The following is a 23,655-nucleotide window of genomic DNA, read 5'->3' on the forward strand; positions in this document are numbered from 1 at the left end:
CCTCAGGACGCAGGACAGGCACCTGGGCAGAGGGGTTGGAACACCACTGGATCATAAGAGCTGGCATTCGACAACTTACTTCCAGCCATGCCCCTCATGATCTAGGGCTCTCGTGAGTCCTTGAATCCTGAAACCCAGGAAGGTCATGCAGGCTTCACCCCGCACCTAGGGAAGAGGCTCTGGGCATGGTAGGGATCTGTCTGTCCTTGAGCTCTGCTGCTCTGTCCCCTCTGCTTCCCCATGCTGCCCTTGGCCCTGAGCTGGTGCCCACAGCCCCTCTTCCTCCCCCTGGACTGGACATGGTCTCCAGAACAACTCTGCTCTGAACGCACAGCCTCACAGCGTACACTGGGGCGGCTGCTCATTCACCCTCTCCTCATCATTGTAGAGAGATCCTACATCATCTTACATGAATTTCAGACTTGAATAAGTGGATGAAGGTCCCCTGGGATGCGGGAGCCTTTCTGGTATCCCTGACCACCCTGAGGGATGCAGCCTGAGTCTCTGAAGGGTCAGCTTCTTATGAGCAGCAGTAGCCTCCCCAGGAATGAGGACCCCGCCCCATGATGGGACAGCCTGTCCCTGTATTCTGATGCGTGTGGGGTCCCCTGCCCGGTCTTTCATGATCCTGGCTATTAGTATAGAGCCTTCTGACAGTCCTCTGGGTGTCCAGATATAAAACCGTCTGCCCCAATTGCTGAGGAAAATTCAGTAGGAAAATGGGCCTATGGAGCCCCTGATGTCACAAAGAAATCGTGGCTCACCACCCACCTGGGGGTTCCAGAGCAGAAGCTGAAGGAGACGAGCACAGAGAGGACCCTGCTGGAAATTCATCCCCTTCCCCCTCTCTCTGGGACTCCTCCAACCTATTGTTTATCAGCCTCTGCAATGCCAGGTGTAGTGCTGTCCCTGATCTTGGCTTCTGCTGGTTTTCTCCAGTTGCTGACCACGCTTGCCTATACATTCCCAACCGCTGAAAAGACGGCCTCCACCATGCATCTTTCTAGAGCAGCAGGATAAGGCTTCCCAGGGGTAGCACAGGCCACCTGGCACCGTGTGATCACCCTGAAGCAGACTGTTGTCGAATGAGGCCTTGGTAGAAAAGCTGTATCAGATTGTTTGGCCCCCTTGCCCAATACTGAGCCTGATGCAGAAAGGGGCAGAATATAGAAGACGACATTTATGTATCCCATGTGGAAAAGCCATGATAGCCTCTAGGTGAACTTTGTCCATGCCTGCTTGTTCCTGCCCACATTCACTGCCACCTCGAAGGCTTCTGGTTGCCAGTCAGTGGCTCAGTCTCCCCTCCACGGCTGCCTAACAGCTGCTGCCCTCTGGTCTCAGGGTTGGGGTGTAAGTGGGTACCGACACTTCCTCAGGAGTGATCATCCTGACCCCCATTTCCTTAGGGAGAGACAGGCCTATTGCTTTGTCATTCAGTCAATCAAGATTCCTTCTCCATGATGGGACTATTGAATGTCCCACTGGCTCACAAGTTAGAATTAATGCACGTGAGCAGGGCGGACCGCGGTGTGCCCCACCCATCCTCCCACAGAGGGTGGAAAGTGCAGGGGCGTTTACGTCTGCCCACGCAAGCTCAGGAGGCAGGTCTTGGGGCAAATGCACACAGACTCATTTGGGTGCTGGGCACGCATTTCTGCTTCCTTCAAGGTGAGATCCGTGTCCCCTCCATCCCCACCATAGCTCAGGTGGCCGCAGTAGAGCACTCTCGGGGCCTTGAGTGGCTGAGTACAACCCACCAGTGAAGCTTCTCCTTGAGTTTTGAATACTTACATTTTGTCCTCAAAGATTCATTAACTTAGATCCATTGGTTAAATTTAATGGCGCATTCTAAATGGGGAAGAATATCAGAGAACACGATGAGTAATGGTATTGACAGAAAAGAATGTGTACTTATGTATACCCTGCCCAGAGATAAACAGAGGGAAATAAAGATATAAAGAGAAGCACCCACACTGACAGTGGCTACAAAAACTATCCCATTTCACTAAATACAACCTTGTAAGCTACATGCTTCTGTGTATATTTTGCTTCAAAATATAAAAAAGAAGCAAAGCATGCCAGTTAGGCCAGGATAACAGTTCATTGATTTAAGATATGTTTCAATTTTAAAAATGTTAAAATGTGGGGTGGGGAGATGGCTCAGTGGAATAAGTGCTTCCCTGGCAAGTGCAAGGGCCTGAGTTTAATCCCCAGTTCCAAAAAAAAAAAAAAAAAAAAAAAAAAAAAAAGCTAAAATGTGAAGAAAACACCTAGGTTAATATTAATGACCTATGGTGCTGAAAGTCACGTTGACTCCTAGCTAACCAAGAATGGTGGTTCTCAGTGTATCCAGACAGTCTGTTTCCAAGGAAGAAGTTCTTATGAGACTCTATTTGGTTGAAAAAATAACTGCTAATTAATACAGAAATGTAGGCAATTTTGGTGATTGCTTAAAAGACAAGTCACCAGGTCAAAAGTCTCTTCAAGATTTATAAATACATGGATTTTACAAAGCAAAAGAAGTGCACTCTGTTGGAAAGTTTTGCACGAGGAGGATGAGAAGGCTTTCGGTGACAGTTGATTCTTGCTCTGATTCTGTCCCGGATGAGCTGGTTGACCTTGAGCACATCCTATGGGTAACCTTGGGCACATCCTACAGGTGCCATGGGCCTTAACTTCCTTTCCCTGTAGAGTCAGTGGATTGGACCAGATTTCCTTTCAAACCCAGCAGTCATTTCCCAGCTCTCTCTTTTATAAATCTATGGTCCTAAATTCAAGTGTTCCCATCTCAGTAGGTCCAAATGTCAAGTTCAAATAAACTCAATATGCACAATTCCACAAAGAGTATACTCAGAGGGCTCTCCATCTCAGCAGGGTATTTTACATTTATAAAATTCAGAAAAGAATGAGCGAAGTGTGCCCTGTTGATTCTGCTGAATCCCAGGTACTAAGTGACAGTACAGCTAGACCCCCAGGGCTGTGCCCGAGAACAGTGCCTACCTCTGCTGCCCTGCACTCCCCCTCAGTGAAGAAACACGCATCCTCAAGGCATGTCTGATCTGAAAAGCAGTGACAGAGAGCACGCTGTTACAGACCTCTCTAGAGTTCCCCAGGCTCAGACTCATATCCTGAGCCCTTGAGATGTCAGAGGGCGAAGCATATACCTAGCAAACAGTGAGCCCTGAGCCCAAGTTAGGGCGCCATGAGAGCAAGAGTTAGCATTCAGATGGGAACTGGCGCCACAGTTCTGTCCTTTTCCCCAACACAACTCACACAGCCCCAGCAAACTTGATGAGGAACCAAACACAGGCGAGTGGAACTGTCCCCTTTACTCCTCACACCAGGGGTGCTGATCTGCCCTCATAAACCCAACTGCCCTGGACCACGCTCTCACAGCCAAACTGCCTCATCCTCCTGCCTCCTTCTGGCCACGTGCATCAGATGAACCCAAATCAAATTACCTTGTGGTCCATGATGGTTCCAAACAGCAAGATGAAGAAACCCTGGAGTAAAACACAACAGAATAGTGAGGGAGAGCTTTGCAACCCGTATCCCAGCTGTTACTTGAACACCGGGCTTGCAGAGAATTTCTAGGGAATTGATGTCAAGTTAGACATCAGACGCCTGTGTGCATGGATGCAGAGGGGAGTTTCCTTGGAATCACCCTTCTCCCAAGGGGAGGGTCACGCTCACAGGAGCGCGCACAAGGAGTTCTGGTGTTCATTGATGTAGGATCGAGTTTTCAACCTTATGAAATCCTTTTACATTCTTCCCAAATGTTGAAGTAGCTGTTCCTACTCAGGATGACAGAGATAGATAATACAGAGGCTTGTAATTCAAAATCACAAGCATGGAAGTTATCTTAAGAATGAAGCTGGAGGGGATAGGGGAGATGGCTCAGTGGAATAAGCACTTCCCTGGCAAGCACAAGGGCCTGAGTTCAATCTTCTGGAAAAAAAAAAAAAAAAAAAAAAATGAAGCTGGGCCAGCCAGATAGCTCAGTAGACAAAATCAGAAAGACAATGAAGTCATTAGTCACTAGAGTAACTTTAAGAGTGAAAAGTACCAGGGGTATAGCTCAGTGGTATAAGCACCTGCCTGGCAAGCACAAGGTCCCAAGTTCAATCCCTGGTACTACAAAGAACAAAATAAATAAATAAACTGACATCATCAAAGGTTTCTCTTTAAGGCAATGAAAAAGGAAGAGAAAAGCCAATGTGCCTTATAGTTAGGAAAACATCATCAGTAAAATCTCAGATAAAGTCCATTTTATCTTCCATATCTTATCTTCAGGAAGAGCAATAGTGACATGTTAATAAAGATATTCTGCGGCTTTATCAAGGAGGACATGTATATAATTTAAGGCAGTGGTTAGAATTTTTTTCTGGAAAGAGGCAGACAGTAAATATCTTACTGTCTTTGTGGTTGTACCGTCTGCCGCAGTGACTCCAGTGGGTCGTGGTAGCTCAGCAGCAGACGGGGGAGATGCAGGGAAATGAGCACCTCTGTGTCCAGTCAATGCTTATTTACAAAAACAGGAGGCAGGTCACAGTTTGCCAGTCTCTGATTAAAAGCACAGCTAAGACTGTGGCCCTGCCAGATGTTCTGTTACTCATAGGCACAGAAAACAATTTAGCTAATGATAGCTTTTCCGGAGTACAAGTTTAGTAGCAAGAGGCAGTAAAACAACTCCGAGAGACAATCTCACCAGACCGAGTAAGTGAGAGCCGCGAAGCACGACAGAGATCATTTTAGATTCGTATCTTTAATGTACAAATGAGAAGCTTGGGGCCAGAGAAACTAACCTTTGTAAGAGCAGGGAGCAGATGACAAGGTCTTTTTCTTTTCTTTTTTCTTTTTGGCCAGCTCAGCCTGCCCTGAGGGCGGGGCTGTTGTGGCATGTGGTGCCGGGGATCTAACTGTGGTCCCCTGCACCGGCCTAAACTTGCCTAAGAAGACGCTTTAGAGCCCTGAGCTATCCCACCAGCCCCCAACAAAGGTTTTTTTCTTTTTCTTTTTTTTCTTTTCAAAGGTCTTTTTCTATCAATAACAAATTACAAGTATTTCACAGAGCATAGCAGAGAAAATGCATGAGAATTCCCAACTGGTTAATATCCGAAGTGATTGCCAACAGACCTCTCCTCATGCTACAGAAAATGGGCTATTTCACCTCGGGACCAGGCCACTGATAAAAGAGAAAACTGTGCTTCTTTTGAAGCAAGACACCAGAGTAGCTTCAAGCATTGCTGATCAGTGAAGCGTCCACTAAAAGAGAAGGTCCTCTTCTGACACTTACAGTTTGGAGGGAAACAGACAGACTGGGGAGGAGAGAAGAAACGAGAGTGCCCCCCAACAGGCCTGATGGGCCAAATCCAACTTGACAGTCAACAGGGTGAGAAGCTTCAGTTACAAGAGGGAACAGAAGGAACTTTTTGTGTTCTATGACTGTAAGTGGTGGCGGGTTTTGTTGTATGCAGAATGATACCTAGGGCTTACCTGGAAAGCGTTGAGCAAAGCAAAAATGATGTGGAAAATCACAGACGTGCCTTCGATAAGCGTAGCGATCCCAAACCCCCAAGTCAGCCCCAGAAGCGGGGTGAGGATTACGACATTTTTGCTGATCCTCATAATAATGGCCACATCCTGGGAGTTGGAACTGCCGATAAAAGGCCTCTGGGTATTGAAAGCAACAACAATGACCACAGCGAGATTGATGGCTACGATGACCAAGGCTGGGATCGCAAATGCAAACAGGGCTTTGCTCACATCCCAGTTCAGCCAGCACACGTCCTGTCTCATGTAGCTTTTTGCTGGCTCTGTGATGGCTACCGTGGTGGCTGCGATGACCAAGGGGCACCCGTAGCCAACAGCAAAGCCAATGGCTATCATACGGGACTTCATCATTCTCCGGAAAACCACCAGTATCCCATAGAGGATGAGCAGTGCCTTGAAGAGCATCCAGAAGAACAGAGAGAGGTAGAGAAAGTGGCTGAAGAAGGTCACAGCCACACACCAGTTATAGCTCTTGTCCTTGATGTCAAAGTTGGAGCCAATGATGAACCACAGGTTGGCAGCCAGAAGGGACATGGCTATGTTCACGAGGCACACGTGCCGCATGTGTGACATCTCTGTCACAGCTACCCGGGGCCAAACCATGGCTTCAATGATCAGGCAGAGAAGCAGGCTGAGGATGGAGATGCTGAGCCCTACACAAGTGACATAGTCCAGGACTCTGTCCTCCATTAACCGTGGAGACATCAGAATGGAAAATGACTTCATTGTGCTGGTGCAGTTACAGCGGCATTGCACCACACTCCTGGCATCTAACGTGGTCTTACACACTGTCGTATCCCACACACTTTTCCTGGAGTGCCAGCCGACACACTGTGCTCTGGCATTCTGAGATTTGTTGATTTTCTCAAAGGTGAGGAAGATTTCTCTCAGCCTTTCTGGCAACATGACTGACAGAACCAGACCATTGGGGATTCTGGACAGACTCCCATTGGGTGAACGGGTCTCTTTCAGAATGGCTCCCAGCGTGGGGAAGGCTATACCGATGGCTTGGGACACATTTGTCAGTTTCTGAAGCTCCTGCTGGGGAATTTCTACCATTCCTGAGATCCCTTCTGTGCTATTATTCATGCTGATGGAGAAATGGAGACGCCTCCCCGAGGTGTTGTGATGGATGGGAAAGGCTTTGGTCTGAATGAAGAGCTCATCCACAATGGCCTCAGACTCATTGTGGATGTGGAGCTGCCTGGCAAAGGAGTTCACCGAGTGCAATAAGTCTGAGCTGGCTTTCCTGTCAGGAACAAAAGTCCAATTCGAAAGAGCTGCTGGATGGAGGATGTGGTTGGCCACTTTACTGTAGCTCTGCAAGGGACAGAAGTTCAGGATGGCACAAAATCAATTTCTAAAATCAGAATTTCTGAGGAGCTCATCATCTGATCCTACCTCAGCCTTCCCACACATTAGAGTTTCACATTAGTAGGGCTGCACATGGGGAAAGAAAGTGAAAGCATGCCTGCTTTATTGTTGTACCAAAGGCAGCATTTCCACTCTACAGGGCCTGGCACGCACGTTTCCCATGAGATACACACACAGCAGTGATGGATTCTACAAGGCTCTAAGTGTGAGAAACACCACACGCTGCATCCCTACCCTATCTCCCTCCTGCGACAATAAGTACCAACATTCATTAACACAAGGCGGGCTGTCAAAAGCTGTGTTGTACATAAAGCAACCTGCTTGACTTTCTTCACCTAGTTACTCCAGCAACTGCTGTGCTGCAGATCCCTTTGAAAAATGGGAACACCTCCCTCTTAACGTCTTCTGGAACACTTAGTTGTGTTCTACAGAAGATAGCTGTGGAAATGGCAGGATGGATTCAGTCTTGCTCATGGTCAGCAGCGGGCAATAAAAATATTCTAACATCTTGAGAACTTCCACCTAGAGTGGATCGGTATGCACAAATCAAAGAGCAATGCCCGTGGCTGTTCTTTTTAACCCTAAAAAGTACATTTGAAACTGAAAAAGTACAAGATCTTTTAAAATACTGTCAGCACCTAGTGCAATTAGCTCAGAGTACCTTCATTTTCTCTTGAGTCACTTTCTCCGACAGCTGTGTAGAAATGTTTCTTAATAACTCCACTACAAATGCAATATTTCCGGATGTGACTTCGGATGACTTCACAGGATTAATGATGCAGGCAAAGTCAACGGGACAGTGCCTTCGGATCCCTTGAGTGACGCTCTCCATGGGCTCTGGAGCTTGCAGGTCAAGAATTTGCAGAGGGATTGAAGCCGACGCTAAGGAAAGGCGTGAAGCAGCGTCTGAATCCTATTCCAAAAAATGCTCGTTGAGAAATGACTGAGTACCATTATCCCAAGTGTCCTGCTTACATACATAAGTACATCTTTTCCCCTTCTTTCTTTTGTCCTTTTTCTCATCTCGGTTTTTTCTTCCCCTTGAACAAATTCTTTCCTTGTCACAGTATCTATTGTATCTTTCAGATATTATTTCAGGTTCTCACACTAGCGAGACAATATGATGTTTGCACATGTGGGTCTGATTTATTTCGCTTACCAATACAGTCTCGAGCTGCATCCATTTATCTATAAAAGCCTCGAATTTATCTTTTTTATAGCTGAGTAATACTCCTTCTGAAAAGAGCAGCTAATAAATTTTCTTTCTTTTTATTCTTATTTTTTCTTTTTAATTTCGTATAACTTTTTTGTTGTTGTTGTTTGTTTGTTTTGTTTTAGGGCTGGGAGATAGCTCAGCAGTCTAAGCAACTGCCCATAAAGCACAAGGACCGGGGTTCAATCCCCAGTACTGCATGCCTGCAATCCCAGCCCTAGGCAGGCTGAGACAGGAGGATCACCATGAGCCCAATCTGTGCAGTGGTAGCCTGTACCAAATAAATAACATAAAAAAAATTTTTAAGTCACCCAGCTGTTTGTTTTGTTTTGTTTTGTTTTATGTATTTAGTACAGGGTCTGTAAGGCCTCACTACACAGTTCAGACTCTAGAGAGCCTTCCTGTTTTTCAGCCTTCAAGTGCTGGGACTACAAGTGCGCCACCATGCCCAGTCTCGATTGCTGTCTCAGGGCACTCAGGGGGCAGGGCCGGCACAGCAGGCCCCAGGATTTGTTTTGTTTTAACCAATTTTGTACATTTATATCTGGTAATGCAAACAACTAATTTGAAGATAACATCGTGCAATGCAGCAAGCAATTTTGTTTTTAAAAAAAAAAAAATTTATTTATGTGTGTGTGTGTGTGTGTGTGTGTGTGTGTGTGTGTGTGTGTCCAGCTCAGCCCACCAGGGGGCGGGGCTGGCTGGCATGTGGTGCTGGGGGATTGAACCGCGGTCCCTGTGCTTCGCTAAGCTTGTTCTAAGTAGGTGCTTTAGACCACTGAGCCATCTCACCAGCCCCCAGCAAGCAATTTTGAATTCCTATTTGTTTAGTGAAATTTTGTATCATCTCTAATTTCCTTTTTTTTTTTTACTATTTTGTATTCTTTAAAAAATAAAAGCTTTTGGGAAATGACTGAGTACCTAGCATGTGTCAGACATAAGGAACTAAGGTCACCAGCAACCCTCGTGGGGACACTCATGGAGAAGCACTGGGTCCTGATGGGGTGGAGGCTCAGGATGGAGAAGCAGAGACATACACAGAGGCCTGGAGGGCAGGAAGTCCACCTGAATGCCCACTGAGGTCAGATCCTAAACTTGCCTACTTCTGTCTGCTCTCGGGACAGTGGCTTCTACACCACACTGTGATGTCTGGTCCACTTTCCAGAGATGTGTGGGAAGAGGAGCGGTCTAGAATTTCAAAGGAGCACCCCTCTTGGGTTTTGCTGGCTCAAACACCAAAGGCCACAGAGCAGCAAGGGTCAAGCTTGAACTCACTAGCTGTATGTTCCTCACTTCCTGACCCTCTCCCCTGGATTCCTCAGGATAGGATCTTGAATAAGACCAACAGTAATTTATCTGCTCTAATGCGTGTCCACACGCCACAGTCACAAGGACATCTTGGCGATTCCCTAGTAAGTGAAGGGCACCATCTGCAATCCCGTCACAAAGCCCCTGCTGACTCTGAGGGAAGCGCAGACATCCATGGGCTTCAACATGATTGGGAGGACAATAGAAAGAAATGGTTGCTAACGGGAACACACGGCTGCTATATACATTTCATAGATGTGAAATAAAAGGTTTTCATTTTAACCAAGATATGTGAAATTTACTGAATTTCCGTTCCTTCTAAATCACACATCTCACCTTTCTTTTGATCAAGGGACTGAAAGCATTAGGAAAAAGATAACCAGTTTAATTTAATTCTAGTATTACTACTGAAAAACAGATCAATACGAGAGGCATACAAATCCACCTTTAAAATTGAAACTTAACCTCTAAGCAGTCATTTGCACTATAAGGTGAATACATTTCAAATCTTTTTATGAGAAAAACATTTGAGAAGGAGAAATAGTGATAGTTGGGAGGAAGGGTCCTGGAAAGTTGGGGTAATGAAAGAACAAGATGCCAAGTTAACCCACTCGGTGGATTTTCCTAATCCACCACCTCATGGGAGATTAGCTGTCATCCAATAATAGGTAAATGCACCACCTTGAAAAGTGTCTCCACAGAAAGGCTCGTACATGTTTCCGTCGACTTTTGCCACTTTTTTTGGTGACACACATAGCCGATTTCTCCACGGAAAGGCTTAGCGCAGGGCTGGCTGCAGCTGGAGGAAGCGACGCACAGCCCCTGGCATTTCTCTGAAAGGAAACAACAGTCAGTGAGAGGCGGGATTAGCATCTTCACACTGTGACAAGGAGTCTCACTCCTTCTGGGATATCAGGTCCCTTCCCAGCAGAGGTGACACTGATCTCAAACCACTGAAAGGAGTTGAAGGTGCCAGGCTGCCTGTGAGGCTGCCATCAGCCCTGTGAGCAGCCTTGCAAGGGCACTGGCTCCTTCGGTGGGGGGGGGGGGGAGGCAGGACACCCTCCTCCCTGTCCCCAGAGGCAGGGATATGGGGGACAGGGGGGGTCCGGAAGCACCCTTGTGTTGCACCACTGGGAGGCCCTGAAGACAGTATAGGCTTGTTGAGAAAATATAATTAACAAGAGCGGTACATGTCTCTGTGCAGAAGGATGTAAGAGGAGCCACCAGATAAAAGAAAGAAAGCTTACATCAACGTTAATTTATTCGCAGATACTCTGGATTCTCATTCGCAGGCATTTAGTTCTATAGTCCCGAGGAACACTGAGTTAGCCATCTCAGAGCCCACGCTCCCGGGAAATGCAAGGCAGACTCCTGCCAGTTTCTATGCACATTTTCATCAACTCATCTATCTACTCAGAACCTGGTTCTAGTTACGTTGCTGTTGAAAGGCAACTGATCTAATCTGCAGCGCTGGTTCCCTTCTATCATACATATTTCCACCATAAAGCACACCACAGCCTTCTTTGCTTTAGGAGCACTGGACAGTACATCAGCACTGTGAGAAGGGGGCATGTTTGATAAGAGAAATCACCCTGGGGAAAAAAGAAAAAATAGACCTGGGAACAGCTCTGTGGGTACACATTGGTAATCTCAACATCTGGGAGGGAGAGGCAAGAGGATCATGAGTTTGAGGCCAGTCTGGGCCACTTAGCAAATTCAAGTCCAATGTGGACTACACAGCAAGACCATGTCTCAAAAAAAAAGCAAAATTGCACAACTGTGGCACTGCAGCAGGAGAACTGGAACAAGCAAGGCATAGCCTAGTCAAGCCCTAGACAGGAACACGTATCTGATGATTTCTGACCATATCTGCACATGACCAATTGAACACTGGGAGGGTTCAATCAGGGCTACACAGAAATGTCCAGGAAGAGAAAAATCTGCAAATATAACATCTATAGATGACAATGGGCTGTAAATGTTCAGAGGAACACAGACTAACTTTCAGGTGTACACAAGATCCGGGCAGTAGTGCTCTATTTATCATTTATCTGAAATTGAGATTGAACCCGGTACCCTATATTTTTATCTGCTACGTAGGACAACTTTAACCAGAGTGCTTTCAGCTTTGTGGGTCACAGGACAAATATACAAACATATGGAAGCAGCCAACGATGATCTGTAGGTGGCAGATAGGACTGTGTCCCCATAAAACTCTACATCTACAAGGACTGGTGTTGGGCCAGATTTGGCCTGGGGGTGAAGACTGGATTAGCAGAAGGGAAGTCTCCTCAAGAATTGCCTTAGGGCCAGGGAGATGGCTCAGTGGAATAAGTGCTTCCCTGGCAAGCGCAAGGGCCTGAGTTCAGTCCCCAGTTCCGCAAAAAAAAAAAAGGAAAAGCAGAGATCTTAGGATACATAACAATTGTCTTTGGGGCTGGGGAGATGGCTCAGTAGAATAAGTGCTTGCCTGGCAAGCGCAAGGGCCTGAGTTCAATCCCCGGTTCCACAAAAAAAAAAAAAAAAAAAAAAAAGAACTGCCTTAGGACAGTGGTGGTGCAGTAGGAGGAGAAGTCTCAGCTTTGAGAAAGCTAATCAGGTGATCGTGGGCTGAGGGCCAACAGTGCACCTGTGCTAGGGCAGGGATGGCTCTGTGCTGTGCTCGTGTGCTAGGGCAGGGATGGCTCTGTGCTGTGCTCGGTTTCTTGGGAAAGGCCATGAGCACTGGTGGGTTTGCCTCTTTCTTGACATCTACCACGTGTCCTGGTTTTCACAACTTAGATACCCAGTATTGCCCTTACTTCCTTTCTTCATGCATTTGGTTGGAATGATGCCACAGTGTCATTCCAAATATTTAATGAGATGGCATCTTGCACATCATTTAGAATAGGCTTGTCATGAAGGTCCAACAAATGTTAGTTGTCTGTCTTTCCTCTTCCCAGTTTCACATCTAGCTTGAGGTATACCTGCCACCAAAATTACGCGTGGCCGTCACTATGCACAGGCCAGCCACCCCTACAATTTGGGTGAGAGCAGAGATTTCATCCTGTTATTACCAAGGATTACCCTTTCTGTTTACCTCTCACTTCTGAAGACGGAAGGGTTTCACACCGCAGTAACCACCACACCTAGCTTCATAGAACTCACAGCACCAGAGTGTTGCTTACATTTAAGCCCGCTCAAAGAGCTTTGAAGAAAAAGTGAATCTTTACCTCTTTCCTGCTCTGTCTCCTATTAGCTGGCTAGCCTTAGCATGTGTATTTATTTTCTTTTGGGTTTGAAAGCGGCCCTTTCTCTACTATTTTAAAACGCACATGACTATTGGCTGGCTTGCTTCACTGTGTATGCCACTGATGGTAAAGAAAAGATTCCTTTTCTTCAAATAAATATGCTTTGATGATGGTTTATTTCATTTGTGAAGAATGAAACTATCCATACTGGTGACTTAGCACAAAAGGAGTACTTGCTGCAAGTTATGCTTCAGTTGAAAAGCCTATGGTCTGGGGACTTGCTAGCAATACCAGTGTCCTTGCTTTCTCGGTCCTGTCCCCAAAGAGATGAAAACCATTTAACAGCCACCTACCTTCTATCTGTCCAGTCTTGGGTTTCCCTGCAGGGCTCTGAGGTTTATCTCCATCCTACAAAACATAAATTCCAAAGAGCTCTTTACCATAGGACTCCTCTCATCTCCACTCAGAGATTTTGCATAAACGTGAGAAGAAAACGTGTGGGAAGGAAGTTGCAGCTGACCCACTGGAAGCCCTGCAGGAACTCACTAGATGAAACAGCAATGGGAGTACAGAGCGCACACTGTCCTCTGATGACAGAGGCTGCCTGCACCCTGAAGGCCATGTTAGTGCAGCAGCTCTTTAGGAAAGTTTTAGGCATCTACAGAGAGCACCAGTATGACACCGGCACCTCCAAGCTGCTCTCTGGCTACATGAACTGTAGGATACAGCGAGTCCAGTCCGCTGGGCACTGTGTTTTCTCAGAAGAAGAAATGGATAGAAACCAGAAATAGTCATTGGTTGCCATAATAAAATCACACATCTTTCATGCATGTCAAAGTGTATAAATATTACCTTTAAAATAGTATAACATGGGGCTGGTGAGATGGCTCAGTGGTCTAAAGCACCTACTTAGAACAAGCTTAGCGAAGCACAGGGACCGCGGTTCAATCCCCCAGCACCGCATGCCAGCCAGCCCTGCCCCCTGGTGGGCTGAGCTGGCCACACACACACACACACACACACACACACACACACACAAATAAATAAATAAATAAAATTTAAAAATAAATAAAATAGTATAACATGAATAAGGTAATGAAGACTTGGGAACTGAACGACTTGTGTAGCTAGTGGCAAGCACAATTAAGATGGGCATCTGAACTACTCCTCCACCAGGTTGATCTCTTCTTACCAGCGGTCCCTCTACATTTCCCTTGTGCACTAAAATGTGATTATTGGGGCCGGTGAGATAGCTCAGCAGACTGAAGTGTCTGCTTAGGCAAGCTTAGGTAAGTGACTACGGTTTGATCCTGGGTACTACATGCCACACCAACCCCACCCCCAGGGAGGACTGAGCCAGCCAGAGTCCAGGTGTAGTGGTGCATGCCTGTAGTCCCAGTGCTGGGGAGGCTAAAAACAGGAGGATCACTATGAGTCCAAGCTGCATAGTGAGACCCTGCCACAACCAAATACATTTTTAAAATAATAATAATAATTTTAAAATGTGATTATTTTGCTAACAATTCTTGGCCCAATCCCTGCCACCTATCAATTTTCTGTTGTTTTTATTTATTTAGAAAGTTATTGTCAACTGTAACGTCACGTAACTCGGTAGTGTCCCAAATTTTCTGATCAAGGAGATTATGGGGCCAAAGAGGAAAGTGATCGATGATGTAGAGTGTGCCTAAAGAGAGTCACATGGAGAGAAAACACTCTCTCAGGCTTTCACAGCGAGCACATTGGCCAAGCAACGGCCGTGACTCATCCACATGGATGACACTGACAAAGGTTCTACAATCTGAGGTACAGGATCTCAGGATAAATCCTGAGGGGATTTCACTGACCTTCTCAGACCCAAAAGCTACAACTCTTGTTGCATAGGTCCTGCTTTACCTTGGTCTTAACCATCCAGCAGAAAAGTATGCAGATGAAATATAGGAAGTAAAGCCATGCTGTTATGTTGAGCTGTAGGGGACTCAGGTTAACAATTTCTGACATTGTCAGTTAAACAGAAGACCCAACACTATTATGGGCTATTGGACTCTTTTAGAATATTTTGCTGAGTTTACACACCTATAATATTCAAATAATGGAACTTAGCAAAAAAAAAAAAAAAAAAAAAGGTATACAGATGAATGTCCATTTTGTATCTGTGTATTCAAAGTGGTTAGGATAGATATATAGTTACATTCTCTTAATGAATAGAATGATTTGTTCCAATGGTATTTGTAAATAAGATCTCAAGTCCGCATCTTGTACAGCAATTAACCACTAAGAAGAATGTATGCACTGTGTTGATTATTGAAACTGTCCTAGCGATTTGATTTGAAACTGTCTCATTGCTATTTGTTTATCAATAAAATTATGAAAAAAAAGAAAATTATTGTCAGCAAGAGTATCGTTGTAGTCATTCAAAATTTTATTGGAAAGGGTGCATTATTTTTCAGAAATCTAAACATCAAAGCACTTCTTACCTAGGAATGGATTAAACTTACTTTAATGTGAATCCTGGATCTAGAGTGGAAACACTCTATGACCAGAAAAAGCACATAACAGCAAATCGTGGTGGCCTGGAACTTCATCTTCACACCCTAGGGTTTTAGCCTGCAATCAAAAAGAAGGCAGAACCAGCTGAAGTTGCAAACCTCACAAAGCTGACCAGGTCTCTAGCAGCTCCTCAGCCACTCCCCAATGAATCAAGAGCACTCACTCTGTCCACACCAAAGCAACCTGAGTGATAGATGCCAGGTCTGCTTCCAACCCAGCTAAGATGCGAAAAAGAAAATCCCTCAACTGTTCACCAGTCTACAGTAGAAGGCAGGAACGGTGGGGAGCAGCAGGGAAACTGTATGTTACATAGATCGACAAAGCATCATTCCTTATCCAGACCTCAAGTTCCTCAATAGTAACATGTATCAAATTTTTCCATTTGCCAATCAGGATTGCAAAGCACACTCTCTGTGTTCATTTATTTAATCCTGAGCAGGGAAATGGGATCACTATCATCACCGCATTCTCAAGAAAACTAGGGCACAGAGTTAAGCAACCACAAGCCCAGTATGTATTTCACTTATACCTGAGTGTGAGCTATATAATTATCCACAACTTGTTTATCCAGCACGTGTAGCCAACAGCAAAAGTCAAAGACAACACAACAGGAGAGAAACCTCACAGTGACAGCAATGTAGCCACTGACTAAACTTTCCTTCAATTTGGAAACTCTACCTTCTTTACCTAGAGGAGATAAACAACTTAGCTTTTGTTTCTACTGTATGTGACCACAGCCTTGTGCCTTAGCCTGGGAATCTATGGAGCACTGGCCCATGGACGACAGAGGTATTTCATGAAAAATCCACCACCCCGACATCCTGCTGCCACAACAAACACAGGCGCACGTAGCCCCAAACTTCTGGTCATTCCTGTAGTCAAGGGACAGCTTCGCCCAGGCTTTACCAAAGTTACTCATTCATCAAAAATACTTTGGGGAATTTAAAGATGCTGCTCCATAAAAATAGATCATTTTGGAGGGAAACACTTCAGTGTACCCTGACTCGGACTGTGTGTGTCCTCACTGGGCACCTGTACCCCCCTGGTCCCTATGCAGGTGTCGAAATCAGACCCTCATGTGCAGACAACGTATTGTCTTGCTTGTTTGAGAACCTGAAAGAGTAAATAAAATCTGAAAGGTACAACAGATAGCCTAGAATGAAAAAGATGAAAGAAAGAAGAGGAAAAGGTACATTTATGTATATATGCAGAATAGTTTGGATAATTGTGCTGCTGATTTCTACTGGTCTATCGAAAGGAGCAGTTAATGCTTCAATTTTTCATTCTTACTTTTTCTTTTCAATTTTTTTATAACTTTCTTTTTGTTGTTGTTTGTTTGTTTTTTTTTTTAACCAATTTTACATGATTACACCTGGTAACCTGAACAACTACTTTGAGGGCAACATCATACAATACAGCAACCACGTTGAATTCCTATTACTTTGTTTAATGAAATTTTGTATCATTTCTAATGTGTCTTGTTTACTATTTTGTATTATTTAAAAAATAATTTTTAAAAGAGGAAATAATTTTTTTAAAAAAAACATGAGAGGGGAAAAAAAAATACGCTTGGGGAGAACGCAGGGAGAGGAGGACAGATTCAGAAATGGAAAACAAACCAGAAGAGAAAACCCAATGCAGAAGGTGTCTGCCTGGGGTCATCGGTGGCGAGGAGGTACCCAGAGAGTCAGGTATGATTTGTAAGCAAACTTCTGGCTTCCACGCCGTTCATCCACTTCCACCACAGTAAGTAACTAAGCCAGCCGGATAACAGCTTCTCAAGACACATAAAAGCAAAGCCTGTCGCAATCCTGCCTTTCCTCATCCACGGCCACTTCTCTCTGAGCACCTTGCAGCAGCCGTTCCCTTGTGTTTTTCACGTAAACTGCGGTCCCGGGCGCTGAGGAAAGCCAGCCTCCTTCCTCTAAACTGGTGACTACGACAGTGAGAAAGTAACTGTGCTTGCTTCCGAGGCCTGAAGGAAAACGCAGCTACACCCGCACAAGCACCTGGGCACGGCAGTCGGCCTCTCCTGCCCCACACTCAGGCCCTAAAAGACAAAGGGGCCACAGCACCAGCGTGGGCGCTCTTAGCTCACTGCCACACCTAGGAGAGCAGGTGAAGCTTCAGGGGCCTCAGCCAGGAGGGAAGCGCCTGCTCCTCTCTCTCTCCCGTGCCCCACAGAAGCACTGGGGAGCGTGCACGTGTGATGAAAGTGGGTGACGCACGGAGCCCCCCATGTGGTGTTCGCAATGTGCAAGGGTTGCTAGACTTTGACACCGTGAGATACCTAGAAACTTCACTAAGTCACTCAGCAGTTCTCCATCCCGGTGTAGCGGACACGCCCTTACTGTTCTAAGGGGTTCTTTGCCTCAAGAAGTTTAGAAGTTCAACAAAGCCACTTAGCAGGGGGCCAGGGTCCTCACTTTGTAAACATCCTGAGCCTGTGCAACAGGAGGGCGCGGACATGGAGTGGGTGGCTCGAGTGCTACACCCGCCGAGGAGGTGGTGGCCGGCTTGCCACATAAGGGAGGAAGACGCTTGCTCTCCCTCTGGCTCTTGGTGCTTTCGCTGTCTTCTGCCGACTTGAACTCTTGCCCCCTTAGCCGTGCCTCCCTGCCTTGGAGCCAGCTAATTATGGCCTGAAACCGCCACAAGCTGTGGGCTTCTTTAATTGTGGGTATCAGGTATTTTGACTCAGCAGCAAGAGAAAAGAAACTAAGACACAATGTTTGCCTCAAAATCATCTTTTAATGAAACCTTTTGCTACCTTATTCTACCAGGTGAATACACAGTTATCCCTTGGCAACCACGAAGCAGCGGTTCCAAGGTGCCCTACAGACACCCAAATCTGCTGATAGTCAAGTCCCTGATGTAAAACAGGCCTGGTGTTTGTTTGAATAGATCCGTGCCTGTCTTCTCCAGACTCTACGCCACCCCTGCACTACTTATGACAACTAAGGCAGGAAAGTGTTTTGTAAATAGCTTGCCCTATTGTTTAGTCAGTGATGATCAAAGTCCTGTGTTTAGTACAGATTGTTTTTTTCCTGAATGTTTCGTTACCTGGTTGGTCAGAACCTTTGTGCAGAAGATCAGGAGATTGGAAATTATAGATGAATTTTGAAATCTGGCAATTTAAGCTGAAAAACTCCCTAATACCCAGCCTGCTGTGAAGTTTCTCCTTGTTAGGCACCCTAGGCCCTGTATGGAAATGGAATATGAGGTCCCACCTAGGTTATATAAGAAATAAAGCCATGCAGGTGGAAAGAAGGAAGGAGGGAAGGAGGAAAGGAAAGAAGGAAGAAAGGAAGGAAAGAAGGAAGGAAGGAAGGAAGGAAGGAAGGAAGGAAGGAAGGAAGGAAGGAGGAAGGAAGAAGAAAGGAAGGAAGGAAGGAAGGAAGGAAGGAAGGAAGGAAGGAAGGAAGGAAGGAAGGAAGGAAGGAAGGAAGGAGCCAAAAAAGAAAGACAAGGAAAGGAAAGGAGAGGAGAGGGGAGGGGAGGGGAGGGGAGGGGAGGGAAGAAATAGAAGCAGAGGAAGGAAAGAACAAGAGGGGGAAATGGAAGGGAAGGAGGAAGGAAGGAGGAGGTAAGTGAAGAGAAGAAATGGGAATAGAAGAGAAAAATGGAAGGGAGGGAGGGAGAGAAGGAGCGAGGGAGTAGGGGAGGCTGCCTGCTGGGGGACTATGTCTGCCACAGGTGTGGGCAGGTCTTGACTGTGCCTGTGTCTGGCGATGCCCCTAAAATCAGAAGTTGGGCCTGCCAGATAGCTCAGTAGACTAAAGCACTTGCTCAGCCAGGCACAGGGACCAGGGTTTGATCCCTAGCATCACATGCCATGCCAGCCCTGCCCCCAGGGTGTGCTGAGATGGCCCACAAGACTGGGTGTGGTGGCGTGCACTTGTAATCCCAGTGCTTGGGAGGCTGAAAACAGGAGGATCACTGAGTCTAATCTGTGTAGTGAGACCCCATAGACCCTGTACTAAATACATTAAAAAAAAAATCAGCAGTCATCAGACACCATGCCCCACACACTCTGCAGACCTGCTGCTCCCAGACCCTGCTCCCCACCTCACCACCCCGGTCTTGCACCTCCAGCTGCCATTCTGAGCACCCTGGCCTCAGAGCTCCCGTCACCCTGCAAGCCCTGGAGCCTTCTCCCATGTGAGCCAGCGGAGGTTGAGGCAGTGACTCAACAGACAGAGGAGCTCAACCGGCCCCAGCGCACCAGCCACAGCTGGCCTTGGGCTGTCCATCTCAAACAGGTGAAGAGATGGGACGGTATAATGAAAGTGAGCCCTCCCACGGGCGGCAGGAAGGCCACCTCCCAGCCTGTCACGGGCTAAGCATTTGCATCACTACCCTCAGCCAGTCCCACATTGGAGGGAAACAAGTCCAGGAAGGTCAGCCAGTGACATTTGCATCTATGCACATTCCATCCCCATCAACCTAATTTCATAACCCTGAAGCCTTGGCTCGCTTGTATCCCCAGGCTGATGGGGACATAGCTAGGGTGTTGGCTGTCACATGCTTCACGTTCATCTAACACCACTTCTCCATTTCCTATGAATGAGGACAAAGGGCTTCAGTGACCCCCCACGCCCACCCTAGCTATGCGGCAGCCACCCTCAGCCACTTGGCTCCAACACACATGCGCCTCTCTCAGCACTGTGCCTCTGCCCTGCTCTGCCACTCACAGGCTACTTCCACATCTTAGGAGAGTTGTTAGGGAGCATGGGATGGCTAAGAACAGGGAGGGAGGGAGCTGGGCCCACTGGAGGTTGACATCCCCAACCTCCCTGAACCCCAGCTAGCCCTGATGCACACAAAAAGTCTTCCAGAAGAGCCTCTGGGTTCAACTCTGGCATTTTTCCCAGAGAGGGGAGAGCTGTCAGTCAGATAGCTCAAGTCATCCTGGCCCTCAGTGAACTCCTGCCATGACAGCTCCATTTATCCCTAATCCATTGTTTGCACTGATCACAGGACTCCACCTGGACCAATCAGCAGGCCTAAATTTCAACCAATCACAGGCCTACAGATGCTATATAAGCAGCACTCCCCTCACACTTCTTGAGTTTGTCTAGCGGGGCTCCATGCAGTGCACCAACCACCTATGCTGCAGTACGGGCCCTGTTAAAAAGACTTGTTCAGGGGCTGGTGAGATGGCTCAGTGGTCTAAAGCACCTACTTAGAACAAGCTCAGCAAAGCACAGGGACGCGGTTCAATCCCCCAGCACCACATGCCAGCCAGCCCCGCCCCCTGGTGGGCTGAGCAGGCCACACACACACACACATACACACACACAAATAAATTTTAAAAAATTAAAAAAAAAAAAAGACTTGTTCAGTGGTCCTGTAAATCTGCCCAAGAGTTATTTCTCATATAGTGTGGGCCTAGAAGTTCCTAGAAATCTACTGAAAACCCAGAAGGTCCTGTACTCTTTGCTTCTGAGCAGCACAGAGTAGCCATCTAACAATAAGGAGCAATAAACACCAGAACCTGTTAGCTCTGAATTGCTCCAGAGACCAAAAATGTATAAAGATCCGCAGCAGAGACCAGCACCCAAGTGCGTCAAGCCACAAAGTCTGGCATGAGCTGGCAGCAGATGGTAGGAGCCAACGGCGCTGGGACTAGCAGCAGAGGTCCTTCTACCAAATCATGATTTCCATCAGAATGGAGCAATACAAAAATAAAAAACAAACCCTCGACTGATTGGCAATACTTCTACTCTGGGAATATAACTAGAACTCTACTCTCAGCACCAACAGCAGGAGGAGGTGTTGACGTGCTTAAGCAGCGCCGTCTTCAGCCTCTATGATAGTCTCTACGGGCACTCTGTGTGTGACTAACACACACCACGCGGAGCCTGGGGAAAGGAGATCGAAGGTGCGGTGGAGTCAGAAACAACACCTGACTACTTCCTCTGACTTCCACCCAATAATTCTGAAACTCAGTGTCTCTTCTGAATTTGAGTCAGAAGATAAATCTTGATAGAATGACAAAATTTCAGCATCAGAAGACAGCAAGACATCTCAGACATTGCCTTAACACTTGGGTGGGATTCAAGAAACTAAGAAAGGCAGCAATCGCTACGGTCCATGAGGAGACTTGCTGAGCCTGAACACTGGGAGAACAGCTATGATAGAGCAAGCTGTGGTGCAGAAATCACTCTCAGAGTCTGGAGTGCCCGAGCCTTTGCACTGTTGGCCACTCCAAGGCAGGGAAGTGTCTGTGCACAAGGTGTTATCAGTGCCCAGATCCAGTCCCGCTAAAAGAAGAAACTACTAAAGAATATTTTGCGAGAGCATCCAGCATTGCATTCAGGCTGAAAGAAAGGCATGGGGATTTCTCAGGAAGGGACAGTGAGCCTTCCTGCCTCACCAGGCATTTTCATTTCACTCTTAGCATCCAGTAATTACAACCTGACAGATCAAATGCTCCACTTAGAGCTACTGATTTCCAAATAACATTCGGGTCAGATACTGCAGAATCAAGCTTTCCAGAACATTCCATCATAAGCCACATACATTCCCCACCCTAGAAGAGAGCAGAACCAACCTTTCTCCAGCAGGAAAAAGTGCTGGTGAGGCATATACTTACGGCGTCGGGAAGCAGGTCTAGCAGCCCAGAGGCAGAGAATCACCCTGTGGGAAGGTGGGCATTGAAACCCCCACATCCTGGCCCACCATCATGTGTATTCACACTGCCTTCCTTCTGTTCCCCCAGGTGTGGGACCCTTTTTCTCCATCCTCAGAAGGGACACGTAAACTTGCCGACTGCCATGAGCAGCCTGTCTGACAGCCTCCCCAGTGTGGAGGCTGTGGTAGGTGTGATTCACCATGGCACATCTGTCGAGCTTGCCCAGGAGAAATTACAGGTTTGTCCTGTCTGGAGTAAACCCATCACCATGACTCACGTGTTTGTCCTTCAAGTCTCAGTGGATCACCTGAGGCTGTTAGTGCAGTTCCAGTGAGGGTGACAGGATGCAAGGCTGTACCACTCCATGAGCATGAAGTGAAAGGCTGTGCTGCGCATCTGTCACCTGTCCCCACATTGACCTTAGAGAAAACTGCCTGAGGATCTGAGCAGGAAACTGTGATGTAATCTCTCCCTGGGCTTCAGCAGAATTTCTGTTTCACTTTTCTAAAGACTGGGCAAGGCATTCTCCCTCAGTCTCTCTGCATGACTACAGGGGCTCAGACTCGGGAGAGAAGAAAGAGGTCCCCACACATGAGAAGCTTCACAGGAAATAACATCAGATGGCACAGCAGACTGGACTGGCCTGCCTGCCCCCAAATACCCTACCCATCCTATTGCCGGTGTCTCCTGCTTATAGGCCTCTTTCTGAAGATCTGCATACCTCACGTGGATGCTACTGGGCAGATGTTGCCAAGGAGGAGAAAGAGGGAGCTGAGGGTGTTACCTACCTTCCAGCAATGAAGGTCAAGGAGGCAGTGCCTGAGGAAAGGGCTCACTTCCACTGAGGTCATTCCCAGGATAAGACAGGGTCCCTGAGGTTTGAAAAACCAGGCCAAGTGGTTGTGCAATCAGAGAACTTTATTGAACTCATTCAATGAGCACATGCTACATACAAGGCACCTTACAGCACAAACACACAAAGGAATATGAAGAACACAGCAAAGATGACAAGGCATAGCCCTAGTTGTCAAGACTGGCTGTCTTATCCAAGATAGAAAATAGGCACACAAAAAGACCAAAGGAAACAGATCACATAAAAAATAAATACTGATGTACCATGAGGGGCACAGACTATAAATAATATGCCCAATGTGTGGGAAGAATGGGCATTTCTGGCTGCACCCACCAGAGAAGGCTTCCCAGAGAAGGCAGGAGGCGAGCATGTGCATCCAGCCTTCCTGGGAAGGGAGCCTCGTGCAACCAGGGAAGACAGACTGGATGAAAAGTTCTTCGGCCGGCCACTGCAGATTTCACTGGCTGGCAACCCTAACACTGAGCACACCAAGTCAAATGTCAATTCTTTTGTTTAGAAGTCAGTTAACCCATTCCTGTGAGGGTACCTAGGTCCAAACCTCTGCAAAAGGCCACAGATGAGTTTTCATGTGTCTTGGTTGGAGGGGGGCAACACAGGCACGTTAATTGAAAAACAAAAGCTGAATCTTAGTGAATAATTATTACTGGCCAGGTACCCCCTAAGCCCTCTACCCACATTTATTCATTTAATCTTTACAGTCATCCTGTGAGGTAGGCTCTGTTATGCTCAGTTCATAAAAGAGACAGCCACATCTGAAATTACTCCCAAGGATACCAGGACAGCCAGGAGGCTCGCTAGGGTGTGCCCACCCTGCCTCAGGGAGTGGGTGGGCCAAGCACTTAGGGCTTTCCAGACAGGTTGTCCTTGTCTGCTCAATGCTCATCCTACTATGGGACAAGTGAACTCCTTCCTA

The 23,655-nt window shown here is 46.8% G+C and overlaps 1 protein-coding gene across 1 annotated transcript; it reads right to left on the reverse strand.

Annotated features, from left to right (window-relative positions):
* Positions 1–1,838: 1,838 nt before the first annotated feature.
* On the reverse strand, positions 1,839–15,266 carry Adgrf4 (adhesion G protein-coupled receptor F4). Its single transcript, XM_004624392.2, has 8 exons — positions 15,180–15,266; positions 13,038–13,092; positions 10,133–10,284; positions 7,592–7,843; positions 5,500–6,876; positions 3,465–3,506; positions 3,004–3,062; positions 1,839–1,851 (listed from the first exon to the last, which is right to left on the reverse strand). Exons 1-8 carry the CDS (start codon positions 15,264–15,266, stop codon positions 1,839–1,841), a joined length of 2,037 nt encoding a protein of 678 aa, XP_004624449.2.
* Positions 15,267–23,655: the final 8,389 nt, after the last annotated feature.

This window comes from Octodon degus, unplaced genomic scaffold, assembly GCF_000260255.1.
Source record: "Octodon degus isolate 3935 unplaced genomic scaffold, OctDeg1.0 scaffold00005, whole genome shotgun sequence".
In the NCBI taxonomy this organism is placed as follows: Eukaryota; Metazoa; Chordata; class Mammalia; order Rodentia; family Octodontidae; genus Octodon; species Octodon degus.